At 38.3% G+C, this 14,525-nt stretch overlaps 1 protein-coding gene across 1 annotated transcript; it reads right to left on the reverse strand.

Moving 5' to 3' along the window:
* Positions 1 to 272: 272 nt before the first annotated feature.
* cdr2l (cerebellar degeneration-related protein 2-like) lies at positions 273 to 13,058 on the reverse strand. The gene is made up of 6 exons (XM_059550394.1): positions 12,743 to 13,058; positions 12,481 to 12,602; positions 6,453 to 6,565; positions 4,346 to 4,494; positions 3,583 to 3,747; positions 273 to 1,578 (listed from the first exon to the last, which is right to left on the reverse strand). The coding sequence occupies exons 2-6, from the start codon at positions 12,557 to 12,559 to the stop codon at positions 687 to 689; spliced, it is 1,398 nt and encodes a 465-aa protein (XP_059406377.1). The 5' UTR covers positions 12,560 to 12,602; positions 12,743 to 13,058; the 3' UTR covers positions 273 to 686.
* Positions 13,059 to 14,525: the final 1,467 nt, after the last annotated feature.

The raw sequence follows: 14,525 nt of genomic DNA on the forward strand, positions 1-14,525 counted from the left end.
CTTGTGGATTCACCCAAACTCCCAGACAAAGTCAGCAAGATTAGAACTAGTGGTTTTCTGCTATTGCGGGCCAGTTGTGTGTGAAATGTGAGTCATGTGGTCAGTCTGTGGGCGGCACATAAAGACAAGGAGTGCTGCAAGAGTCTTCAAATGTTGCATGTCAGATTTTTCCCAGAACAAGAGCTTCCATCTAGACACAACCCTACAGCAGCTCCATCTTGATCTCTCCACTCATTCATCCACGCTCAAGGTAATAAAAGTATCAAACAACCTTATAAAGCAAAGTGTGATTTAATATTGAACAAAAGTGGTTACACAATGCTGTGGTTATCCATAACATGTAATACACAACATGTGAGAAAGGAAATAATCAGCAATGATAAGCATCATGTCTTCCTGTGCTTGATTAACTTTGGGGGTGATTATGGTTACAGTTTAACCAATAGTGAGTAATATGGTCTACCCTAAAAGGCCAACCTGGCACATTAGCACACTAGGACTCAAACGTCCAGAAAACCACCATTTGTCCCTTGATATGTGGCACCAAATAATTCATGGATGATCTGTGCTAAATTACAGATGTATCTAAACGTCTCTCTGACTCTCTCTATTAAAAAAATATGTAAGACATTACATGAAAGACCAGGGAAAGAAATCATTGACACAAATGTTAAGAGCAAAATGGGCTATTTTCCGCTTTTTCTCCCTTTGGTGGAGTTTATGTCGCTCTTGGTCCTCTGTAAGCGGGAAAAGATCTCCTTGAAGAGGGCTTTATACTCTGGAGTGTTTTGGCTGAGCCGCTTGTCCACAGCCTCCACTTGCCGGCTGATTCCCTCCAGGGCTTCTGGAGTAGAGGGCGTCTGCGGTGGAGTGGGCAGCTGCTGGGGTTCTGCGGCCCGGCATTCCTTCATGGACGGGTCTCTGGACACGGGCCGGGAGGTTTGCACCCCAGCGTGGCATAGACTCTCCTCATTGCGCCGACACTTCCCGAGCAGCTCCTCGTACTTCTCCAGAAGGGCGTGATACTGCTCATCCACCTCTCGGAGGATGGACATACCCCTCTTCCGGACGCCGTTGGCGTGAAGCGCGTAGCTGCCTTTGCGTCTCCCAGAGGCATCGACCGCAGAGATGGCATCTAGAGCCGTATCACTGCAACTCTTCCGGACGGGTGCTGTTCCATCATTCGCATCCCCGTTTTGCATTCCAGCCATAACTGCATCCTCCGGCGTGTCCGTCTCAGGGGCGCAGTTGAGCAGCGTCTGCTCCAGGCCCTCGTCTCCACTCAGGAGGCAGGCTCGGGACTTGCGGAGCAGCTGCATCTCCTGGAGCTCCGCCTCCAGCTCATGCACACGCCGCTGGCAGTTCTCTGCCCCCATGAGGCGCTGTTCCAGACGCTCAAACTCTTGAATCACTGCGCCACATTCCCGCTCAGCCGCCTCACGCCGTCCGCGTTCAGCCGCTACAGCGGTGCGCAAAGATGACACCATCACACGCAGATGTTCGTTCTCTTCGTCAGCAGGCTGACACTCTTGTAGGTCACCGCTGCCTGGGTCAGACACCATGAAACTATCCTCGTACCTGGAAAAGAGACCCCAAACCATACGGACAAAGATGGATCCAAAGAACAAAACTTTGTGTTTAGAGACAACAATAATATTGGACGGTAAGATATTTTTTAAAGTCACAATGTAAAGGATGTGGCGACAGATCTTCTGTATTTAAAAAAAAAAAAAAAAAAAAAATGTTGGGCAGAACTTGGTTGTGTGCATTGGCTGTTAATTGGAAAGAAGGAATGAGGATGAATGTAAGCAAGATAGAAGAGGTGAGCAAAAGCTTGTAGGGGAAAATTTTATAAGACTTGTTTAGCCAGATTTATTATACTGACAAAAAAAAAAGAACATTTAAACATATTCATAATTCTGACTTTAATCCACCATAGCTATTCAAACAGAGTGTTCCAATTGCTTACAATTTTGATAAAAGGTGGACTTCAGAGAACAGTTCAAAATAAAAAGCAGAGGCAGTTCATGATCCCTTTAAAATGCACAATTTTCAGGATTCCCAACAATTTTAAAGGCATTTTATTTGAAGTGCACTCACAAACAGCAATTTATATAAATACTGCATATATAAGGTGTATTTGTTAGGGCTGAAACAAACATTTGTATTGTCTAAAATAGCTAAAATCTGGATACCCTGGATATTCTAGACTACAGGACCCTTTAAAAAAAATTATATCTCGAAATGTGCTTAAAATTATTCAAAGGATATTGCAAGTAAATGCGAAAGTTGAATTATGGTGGGGAAAATGGAGCTTAATGAACTACAATATTCAGACCTTGAAAGGTTAGATGACATACTGAATTTTATAGTGAGAAGTATGATAAACATTAAAGGCACAATATGTTAGATTTTCGTAATATAATATCCAAAAACTACTTGCACAATGTGAAATATTTAACGCAGCTTTGTACTTGCGTTATCCCAAAAGTTTCCAAGGATTTGCTGATCCAGATCTATCCAAATTTTTAATAATGGCTCGTCCCTGGGCGTTGTCACCTATAAATGACATAATATCTGCTCTATCCTCAGTTTCTGCTTGTAGAAACTATGGCAAAAAATGCTCAATGTTTCGCCATGATTGTTTTATGCATTTTCATGTGTGAATTAGCTCTCATGCCTCAAATTCTCTCATCATAAACAACAAAGTACAGATGTACATATGATGTAAGGACGAGATTCATTCATAAAACCATGGATAGACAGCTTTACTGATTATATGGGGAGTTTTTTGAGAGTGCTTAAACTCGCGCTAGACTATAGCAAAGACTATAGATTACCCAAGACGAGTCACTCCTATAGTTGTGAATGGGTAAAAATGCTGAGGTGTTTCAAAGATGGCCGCCGAGCGACATGACTTGTCTTAAAGGGACTTTGACTTGAGTTAGTCATAATGTTCTTTGACAATGTCAGTGTTCTTTGCTTGCATTATTTGTATAATTAATTTGTTGTTTTAATAACTGGGAAGATACAGATAATACAAAAATCATCTGTTAACATCCTCCTTTACAGCATCACCAGGTTTTGAAAATACGACCTATTGGTAAAAACATACATATTGTACCTTTCATTTTTGATGAAAATGCATGCTAAATTTTAGGAAAGCCTTATTTGGTGAATTTTATGATAAAAATGAGGCTGTGAGGGACAGACTTAAAGTCTTCACAATGGCAGGCACTGTATAAAGGTCTTAGATTACAAAATTCAGATCACTTGAAATTGTTTTGTGGAGTTTTTTTTTCTACTGAAAGGTTTTTGTTTTGTTTTTTGTTTTCCAGAAAGATTTTTAATCAGCTAAATCTCTGTTTTGTTAAACAGTCCAGCCCACTGAAGACGCTGTACTTCTGTCCCTCACAGCTATTTTTTTGTTCCTGTCAGAATCTAAACGTGGCGCTATCCTAATTTAAGGTCTTTTTCATTCTGTTCTTTCCTCCTTGGAAGTGACTCAGTCATTCTTCCCTGTGGACACATTTTTTAATGACACAACATTACTCCACCGCAGACGTAATAAACGGGACGTACCTGGGAGCGGTGCAGAGTTCTTTGAGGCAGGGGAACGAGTGCACAGTCTTTCTCCTCTCTTTCTTCTCTCTGCGAACCCTGAGCTCTTCCAAGGTGCGCAATTCCTCCACACGAGCAGTTAGCGTGTCCACCTGCCCCTGCAGCATCTCTATAGTACTCGTCAATCTGTGTGAATACATCTGCTATCAGCCAGCCACCATAACTCTGGGACAGTTGCATAAACAGATTGTTAAAACAAAACTAGTTTGACAAACTAGCAGCCAAGGGGTAATGAGTTAAGTTATGACTAGTCTTGAAAACATGACTAGCAAGACCAAATCAGAAATATAAGGTTCTCTGGCATTGTCCAGTGGATTGTCTGATAATACAGAAATGTACTCTCTATCAGCCTTTAAATAATCTCACTGCTCTGTTATCATTTTAATAACTGAAAAAGGAATCCAGGCTGTAAAAAAAAACTTAGCGTTGGACTGTCATGAAAGCAAAAAATGGTAAGTGTGAACTAGTCAGATAATGAATGATTCCTCCTGTAGCACAGGTTAAGCTCATGAATATTAATTGTTTGAAGTTCCAGGAGGGTTATAATGCAAAGTCGGCAAGTCCAAATTAATATTCATGAGCTGAGCCTTTGCCAGAGTGCAAGACTTTGATTTAAGGGACCTGTGAGTGTTGAGTGATGAGCTGATAATGTTGCTAATTTTCGGTACTGAAATCCTCATTGTTTCGTGCGTTTCCCATGATGCTCTGATAAAGTGTGGCTCACCTGTCAATCTTCTGCTGAGAAGCTTTGCTCTCCAGAACCAGTTTTTCATTGGTTATCTCCAGCTCTCGAGCAGTCACATCCAACTGCTCGTACACTTTAGCGTGCTGCTCGTTCATCTCGCGCAACATCTCCATCTGCTTGGTCAAATACTGACACAAAGAGACGCATGCATAAGCCCACCATGCCATATATGCAAAATATACTATAAAATTAAGCAGCACTGTAAATATTAGTTAATACGCTTTTTATTTGGTCATTACATGTTCTAAAGTGTGCGTCAGACTAGTTTTGTGTTTCATACAGACAATGTTTTAATAGAGTTGAACTTGAGTAGTTGAATGAATCAGTAGTAATGTTTGCATCCAAAGTTACTAATTAAACTTATGGGCTAAATTGCAATATCGCATAAAACCACCAAAGCACCATTTCCATCAGAGTTGAACAAATAACTGAAGAAATTTAACTTAAAAATATCACAAAGAAATGTTAATTTGCTGCAGTAGGAGAAGGCACTGTAAATAATAATATTTGTATACAATAAATTACGAGTTTCATAGTGTGCAGACGAAACGTAGTTCTGGGAGTTAATTATAACAAGGCACTTTAATCAAACTTTGCTCAAGTATTTTATAATGATGCTGTGCAATGAGCTCGGTCCGTTGGTTGGTCCAAGTATGCTGTCCTATTGCAAAGTTACATCTTTTTTGATGCAGATTAAGAAATTTATTAGGTAAAAGGTTTCCATCATAGTTTATGCGCAAGTTTTCTTACCGGATAAGAAATTTATCCTACTTAGTTGAGCATGTACATTTTTATGCACATTTTTTAAATTTATTCTCAAATTGACGTAGTGGTTTTTTCGCGATATCCTAAAATCTGCATAAAAATTGGTGGATGGAAACAGTGAATCAATCTGTATTAGTAAATGAACAAAAAATGCTGATATCATGTAAACCTAATGTGAAATGTGAAATGTTCATGAAAAACTGATATATGGAAAGCGTCTCTTAATCATAATATTTTGATATAGAAATACTAAAATATCTTTGTTTTTGTTTTTACAGCTGTCAAACGATTAAATCGCATCCAAAATAAAAGTTTTTGTTTACAAAATATATGCATGTGTACTGTATATATATATATATATATATATATATATATATATATATATATATATATATATATATACACACACACACACACACACACATACATATATACACACACACACACACACACACATATATACACTATATATATATATATATATACACACACACAGTAAATTTTTTATAATATTTATGTTTATATTTATATTCTTATATTTTATATTATAGATAAATATATTGAACATATAAACAGCATATTGTTCTTAAATGTATACACGTGCATGTATTTATATATACACATAATAAATATACACAGTACACACACACATATATACTCATTTATTTTTTAATCGTTTGACAGCACTAGTTTCATAGAGTCATATGTACTCGCACCCGTGTTCAAGCCATTATGAAATGCCATTCTTGTGGAAAGCTTGGTAATCTCTTGTGAAATGTGTTTTTGTGCTCAATATTACATTGAGCTTTCCTTCACTAGGATTAAGACCATAAACACCTTACAATTTCCATTTTTCTCAGTGCTTGTATTCATACGGCGGCAGCCAAAGCATAACAGTTCCTGAAATATCGAAATGTTGTGCAATCCATCCAGAATAAGACCAGTATTTAAACAGCTGCGAGAAACAGCACCTCATTGTTCTCAGAGAAGAGTCTTTGTTCAGAGGATCTGGATCCCGCCGCATGCGCTCATCTACAAACACGCTTCATGCGCTCCATTAGCATCATGATGATGTGTAATTGGCTCATCGGGAGATATGCACTGACAGGAAATCAGGACAAATGATTCTTCACTGAGACACGCAGGTCAGAGGTCACGACAGGGTTGAGCACAATTTAGAATGTAATTAAGAATCATTGTGTTAACCGTTTTAACAGTACTGAACTTGAGAAACATGTCTATTTAGTTCACAGAGAAGCAGAATAATGTGAATGTTTTGGATCAGGAAATGATATATTCACAGCCCCGGACAGCTCTGTACCTCAATTTCCTGCACCTGCTCCTCATTGTTGATGTACATCTGCTGCAGCGAGTCCTCCAGCTCCTTGTTGCGCTCCAGCAGGGTTTTCCCCAGCTCAGCTGCCAAGTGCAGATCTGGGACAAAACAAACCGTTCAATATCAGGGCATCTGCAACAAAACAATCCTGGATACCATGGCTACCCATTCATTTCTATGGGGGAATTAAACAGAACCCACCACAATTTTGACGAATGAGAATAGCGTTATGCATTGCTTTCATCTTTTCACCAAACGGTGCCGATTTTCTGCACCTTGTGTTTATGAACTTACACAACATAACATGGACTCTCAAAGGTTATTGTTCAAATAAAACACATGGATTTTGTGTTGTTATGTGTTATGTTTTAGCAGCTCGGTCTCATTAAAGCCGAGTGTGTTTCTCTGCTGTAGCTGGAATTAGTGTAGAAACCGGAGAAAGAGTGAAACGAGGTCAGAGAAAATCCTGCTGTTAATTCAGCCTGAAGGAGGTGATTTTGATTTAATCCTCTGTTTTCTGTCTAACATGAGTCAGCCAAGACACAACTGCAGAAATCAAAGACGAAGACTCGGCTCACGGTAAACTGAAGTGTGTGTAATAAGGTCAACATAGTCAATTCTGCTAGGTTTTAGCCTTCTGATACTTTTTTTTGTTATTTATTAAAAAACGGAAAAAAAAAAAAAAGACACAATCTCAAGATACTGTCAACTTGATTCGAGAAGACCAGAATCTCCAATGACAGGCTTACAGTTGCACGTATAACTGAGATCAAATGTATTTGGCACTTAACATTTGTGAATTCTTGGCAATATTGACTCACAATGTTATTTTTTGTTGTACTGAGGCGCTCTGTCATCTCCCATGATCTCTTGTTTCTTTCCGTATCTCCATGGAGCTAAGTGGGATTTGACACTAAACCCCCCATCATCCAGAGACACAAACACGGTCCTTCGGTCCACGCAGAAGGGGTTTTAATACCCAGGGAACATGATAACAGACGGTGTCACACACAGAGAGGAAGTGACATCGTGGGAGGTGGGAGTTGACCTCCATTACACTGATATGAATGCAGAGATTTATCATGAGAAGAGACGGTGTCAGAGACAACGCTAACATACTAAAGCAAGGAAACACCGAGGACCATGAGCATAAATCATACAAGAGCGCTTCATGCCACAGTGTAACACACTTTCCTCCGTGTGTGTGTGTGTGTGTGTGTTGGTTCTGAGAATGGTTCAAACTGCACATCTGTCATTAAACCAAGTTGTTTCAAAAATATAGGAATACAAAATATAGGACTGTTCTAATGATCAAATTCATTTCTTTATTATAATTTTTCTTTATTTCCAGTATAATTCCCTGTTTTATCCAATATAGGCGCATTGGAAACACGTGCCTCTAAATACATTTCTGCAAAACATAAACGTATCTATACATACGAATCACTGCAGTTTCCAGTTCAAATGGACACTAGAGGCAGTAAAACTCCTTTTCACACAGAGACAAAGTATGATTTGCAGGTCCACAGTTTCGATTAATAAAGCCTCATTTTCTTGAAAACTACTTGAGGAATATCATATTGTGAACGTCACATACCCAGCTTCATATGTATGGGTTTTTATATTCAGTAGGTTTGTTCGGTAGCTCATGGAGTACAGAGTTCGAGCTCAGGTGCGAATCCCGTAAAACTCACAAAACTCACTTTGACACAGCAGTACGTAACAAGCAGGGTCACATATTGAACCCTTGTTTAAGCGCCACTCACAGGACGTTTCACTTTGAAACGTACAGTAAGTTACGTAACACAGTTGCATAAATGTATTTAGAGGCACGTATTTCTAATAAGCCTGGGTTGGTTGTGTCACTCCAGGATACTACAGCACATCCACACACACACACACTCTTCAATGATGGTGTTTTCATTCTCTTAATCATTATTTTATATTGGGGAAACAGTAATTCCTGATATTAGCCATAACATAATTTATGGTAATTGAGGCAAAAATATTTTGAAATAGAACATTTTCATAATTAAAAAAAAAAATAAAAATGTATACAGATAGCAATGGTTATGAATATTGTGCATCCTTACTGTATTACTATTGGTCTCATGTCAGAGCAGTGAATTCTCATCACTCATAATAACAGCACAATCTGATTTTTAGTGACAGCCGTGAAACAAGGTCAGCTGTGATCTCTGAGGAGCCACGTCCCAATTAAAGATTTTTCCTTAATTAACTTTCCCAAGGAGAAGTTGCTCTTTTGAAGGGTGTTTTCAAGCTAGCATGCACGTGACCAGGCACATGATCTCAGCATGCCTCACTCGCCCGAGGCTGGAGGACATATATAGGCCTCATGTGCACTCAACATTTCTGCACGTGTAGTTTCATATCAACACACAACATGACAGCAAACCCAAGACAAGAGCAGAGCCATTCACAGACTGAGCTGATCGAGCTGAATCACTACAGTCTCTACCTGCATGAAACACCATGAAAACATGTTCTAGGTGGTCCTTCACAGAGTACATATTTTGTAAAACGCTAATAAGTGTGTGATGTTTTCTTATATGTCCCCATGATTCACAGACAGTGAGTCTGTGAAAACAGAAAAAATTACGGAATCCAGTCATTAAAAACAATTTACTGTTTAACAGAGTTTCACAGCAAAAACTGGACTTACAAATCAAAAGGAGGGCTTTACATTTAATCAAATTGCGATGTGAAATTTTTTTCCTTTGAAACTGCTCTTTTGATTCTTTCAAATAAATACAAAAATTGCATATACAAAAATTCCCAAAAAAGGTTACATTAAAACATACATCTTGACATTAGATGTTAAATCTTGATGTGAAAACCACTGTTGTTTTATACAGAATTGTTCTGTTGTCTGTCTTCACTATAACCGTCAAAATAAAAGTTTGGTTTAACTTTAAGAAATGATGACAGAAAAATATTACATAATTTTTTTATACTACTGTACAAAGAACCCCCCACCCAAATATGATCAATAATAAAGTTATTAAAACGCTATTTTTTAAGGAATATCAAACAGATTTTCCATCTATGTTTTAATTTAAATAGTAAAACTTTTGTTGTGTGCAGCACTTTGTTTGCCAAAAACTATTTCTTAAAAGAAAAAGAAAAAACACTTTAAAAGGATTACTTTTTCTTTTTGCACTTATATGGATACCATTGTTTTAGATCATATTTTGTATAAAAAAAACCATACATTTTAGAGTCACAGAAAAAAAAAACATTCATAGGGCACCATTATGTTTAATTTTTAATAAATGATTAAATTGTTACATTTTTTATTTACTTAATTGAACTGAATGTAATTCTGAATAACATAATTTAGGATAAATAAGATGAAAATAAATATTTAGTAACATTTAGTAACAACACAGCATCATACACATCTATAGCACAAAGGTGCAGGATGAATTACGAGTCAAAGTCTAATGGTTTTGCTTAGAGGTTTGTTTAAATCTCTTTTGCATGAGCAAACACCACTGTGCAAGTAACCAGCTTATCACACAGAATTATGTATTATGTAACCATATGCAACTATAATAGACTAAAAACATGGCATGATAAAATGAAAACGTGCTGAGACAAAACTCTATTGTACAAGATGTGTCATATGCAATAAAGGCTGATTATCTCCATCCATTGTGTGCTTCGTGCTCTTTGCATCTGAAGTGTCTCTTGGCTAGAAGCATGTCATCTATCACCTGTACTTTGACCATCTGTATGATCCCTTCAAAAGAGACAGTGCTGTCTGGAGTCCTAATCAGATCATGCAGCTTTAATGATCTCTCTCTTTCCTCCACGGCTGTGGCAGAGTGAATCCACACTAAACCCAGTGCTGTTGGGTCAGCAGGCTAAATCACTCTTTAGGGTAAAGTGATATAAAACTGCGCTCATACTGTCCGCCCCTAGGCTGAACCAACAATCCACTCCAAAACTAGAGTGTCACTGGGATATTTATCAAAACGCCACAGACTGAGCAATGGTGATATTTCACTCGGCACTTTCTGAAACAGCATTTCCTCTCGTGATGGATTGCTTTGACCATTGAGAGAGTCTGAAAGAGATCAATATGGCGTCTCTGCAAGAGATTGTGTTAGGCCTCCATTAGAGCATTAACGCAAAGTGCATGAATATTACTCAGCTAATTTGATAGTGAGAAAAACACGCAATCATGGCTGTTAGAGACCTTCCTGGAGCTGGTGATGCATCTCTGAAGCGCATCTCATAAGCAAACAAAAAATAAGCAAATATATATATATAAAATAAAATAATAAAAAAAGCAAATAAAACAAAAAAAACATCTCATTTTCATTTAGTTTAACTTGATGTACTTGACTGAAATTAAAGCTAGAATAAAAATAATACAAATAAATAGAAATGTTAAATTATAATTTTGTTCAGTTTTTAAATTGTTATAATTTCTCATTAAAAATACAACAATATTATTAAAGCTTTCAAATTAAAATGTAAAACAGGAAACTATAAAAACTAGTGTTTAATCGCGATTAATCGCATCCAAAATAAGTTTTGTTTACTTTATACATGTATGTGCATCTAAGTAAATGTAATATATAAGCATAACATATTTTTCATAAATATATACACATGCATGCGTTTGTATTTCTTTATACACATAACAAATATACACAGCACACATATATAATTCGTATGTAAACAAAAACGTTTATTTTGGATGCGATTAATCGTTTGTCAGCATTAGTAAAAACTCTTTTCAAGTATTAATACAAACTATAATAGCATCTCAATTAAGTTTGGAAGATGCTGATTGTGCTGCAGATAAGCAGTGTTCTTAGACAATGCCAAGATGCACTCATTTATATCACAGGTGTGTTTTATACCCCCAGCGCACATTTAGAGTCAGAAAATTCACTTCTACATAGCAAAACAAAACAAATCTACATAGCAACATAAAATCTTTGCTTGACACATTACATTCAGAGAGGAATAACTAAATCCGTTCCTAACGAAGCGCCTCTGCAATCCTCCTCGGCTAAAAGATCACTGCTCCAGTTTCCACCACATTCCCCAAATACTCAGAATTCCCCATCTGCCTTCCTTCCCAATCCCAGCGACTGCACAAGCACAGGACAGATCCCTAGGATCTAAAATACAGCTACTGGCTCATCACTTCTAGAGGACAGCATAACAACGTGTCCTGAAAACCTCAGAGATCGGTCACGGGCTGTGCTCTGGATCAGCATTTTACAGCGATTCAATCCAGAGGGCAATGACATCATCCCAAACCCCACAGAGAGAGGTGCATCTGAGCCGTCCATGTTCTTCTCATTCAAATACAACGGGATGACACTGAAGTAACTGCACTTCTCGGAGTATGATCAGACAACTGGAAAATAATCCAATCTGAAATGTTAAACAGCGGTTGCATTTTATGAACATCATTCAGTCCAGGAAACAAATGTGCACGGCTCCTATTTGACCAGTGAGTTCACAGTGCTTTCTCCAGCTGTTCCTAATGAATGGATACAGGAACAACTCCTCTCTACGAGCTGATGAAATGTTTGAGCTGGATGAATTTATCACTAAATAACATTTAGAAGAAACTCAGAACAGTCTGGGCGATGCATCTGTACTCAATAATAACACACTTCTGCTGTGACACCGCAGAGCCGGTTCATGATGAGGAGATTAAAGCAGACTGAGCTGATGTTGAGCATCTGGACTGACACAGATCCAGAGGAAGACGTCATCTATTTACAGTCCTCACAGATGCATCTTAACCTTCGGCCTCATCCCTTATTTCTGACTGTACATGCAAATATGACACGACCAAGACAAATCCCTCCCTGGAGACAGAGGAGAGCATTGTTCCTACACACAATGAGCACTTTCTTTGTGCACGGTTTGTCGTTCGACCACACACACACACACACACACACACACACACAGCAGGCTTTGTTGTCAAACTGCCGCGGTTTGTGGTGTGTGTATCTCTCACCTTGCTCCAGGTCCCTCTGGTCGTACCAGGGCTCGTCTTCTTCCGTCACAAACTCGTCCATCCCGCCGGCTCGGAGCATCAGTGTGTCGCGGTGGACGCCGGAAGCTCAGAGTTGCGCTGATCTATCAAAGCGATACAAATAACACATGAGGAGGTGCAACATTGGACTTTTCCTGGCGCTTTTGCCGCACACAGCGGAAAATACACACTTTTTTAACAATACGAAAGGGGAAAAGCAGCGTTAAAACACTTTTTAATCCACCTATTTTCACGGGTTCTTGCCGAATAAATGTCAGAGTCGAGGGATCCCCTAAACGCGGTGGTAAAGGCAACGATGATGAACAGCGCGCTTGACTCACTGCAAATACACGCTCCGTTAGCGGGAAGTGTTTCGGCATTCCAGGAGATATTTCCTATTAAATACAAAAATATATATAGGCAATATATATTATATATCACGCTGTTGCCATTTAGTTGTGACACGCTCAACCCCTCCCACTGCCGTGCTAAAGGCTGATATCGCTCCTCATCCCAGTTCCTAAAAACATCCCGTTGGTTTCGCCCGACTGATGAAGGACCGTTGGGAAGACATTCTTATTAATATTCATGAGCGAACACTTCCCCATTGGACGGTTACAGAGCCACGTTAACAGACACTTTTAATATTCACAAACACGCGTTCGCATTGGCAGAGCTTTCACGTTACGTCCTCGCGACCTAATTAATATTCAATATTTAAATCACAACCGATTTAGTGGAAGTCAGGCAAAAATAGGCTAGTTATGTTTTACTTCGAAATTAAGAGTGAGAAATACCTTATTTTTAATTTATTTTAACAACTAACTTTGATTTTAAATTTAAGTCTATTTTTTACATCCAACTCAAATAAGATACCATAAGAATACCAAAATACCATAAGATCACAATTTTAGAGAGACATGCAAACATCTTCAAGTTCTAATTACGCACGAGAAAAAACTCTGCCACTGAGAAATTAACTGACAAGTCGTCTAAGGTTATTAATATTCATGACTCGATTAACCACGCAGAACAGGACCATCTCCTGCTCCTCTACTGTACTGAGAGAATCTGCCAACCACAATAATCCGCTCGTCCGGGAATCTGAGTGCTGCTTTTACTCTGAAGAGGCATAATTAACGGTCTCCATTCAGCAGAGACTGGAGCGTTAAACTGGTTTATTTCGAGCAGGTTTCCCGCGGCGGAGAGGACAATGGCATATTGAAGGTGTAATTTTAGAAGTGCCTAATAATAGCACAAAACCAGATTTAATGAAATGAGACTTGATTAGTACTTTGGTGCAAAGGAGAAGAAGAAAAAGAACAAAAAAGAAAAATGAACAAAAAGATGTTAACCAAAAGTGTAGCATACATACCTGAGAAATAAAACAAAAGCAGTCAGGTTCCTAACTAAAAAAACATTAATTTGCTTCATAATGAAGTACGGATATTTAACAATAACACAAACATTTCAAGACCTCAAAGGTAAGTGATGATTTATCCTTCTGTAGAAGGCTCCATATAGATATATCTTCTATACTTATTTATATTTGATAGCAATTTTTCCTTAGAAAGCCACGTTTCTAGCATTTGTAAAACTGCATTTTTTCATCTCAAAAATATATCTAAACTATGGCCTATGCTCTCAATGTCAAATACAGGAATGTTAATCCATGTATTCATGACCTCAAGGTTAGATTATTGTAATGCTTTATTGGGTGGTTGTTCTGCACGCTTAGTAAACAAACTACAGCTAGTCCCAAATGCAGCAGCAAGAGTTCTTACTAGAACCAGGAAGTATGACCATATTAGCCCGGTCCTGTCAACACTGCACTGGCTCCCTATCAAACATTGTATAGATTTTAAAATATTGATTATTACTTATAAAGCCCTGAACGGTTTAGCACCTCAGTATTTGAATGAGCTCCTTTTACATTATAATCCTCTACGTCCGCTACGTTCTCAAAACTCAGGCAATTTGATAATACCTAGAATATCAAAATCAACTGCGGGCGGCAGATCCTTTTC

The sequence above is a fragment of the Carassius carassius genome, chromosome 1 (assembly GCF_963082965.1).
Source record: "Carassius carassius chromosome 1, fCarCar2.1, whole genome shotgun sequence".
Classification (NCBI taxonomy): Eukaryota; Metazoa; Chordata; class Actinopteri; order Cypriniformes; family Cyprinidae; genus Carassius; species Carassius carassius.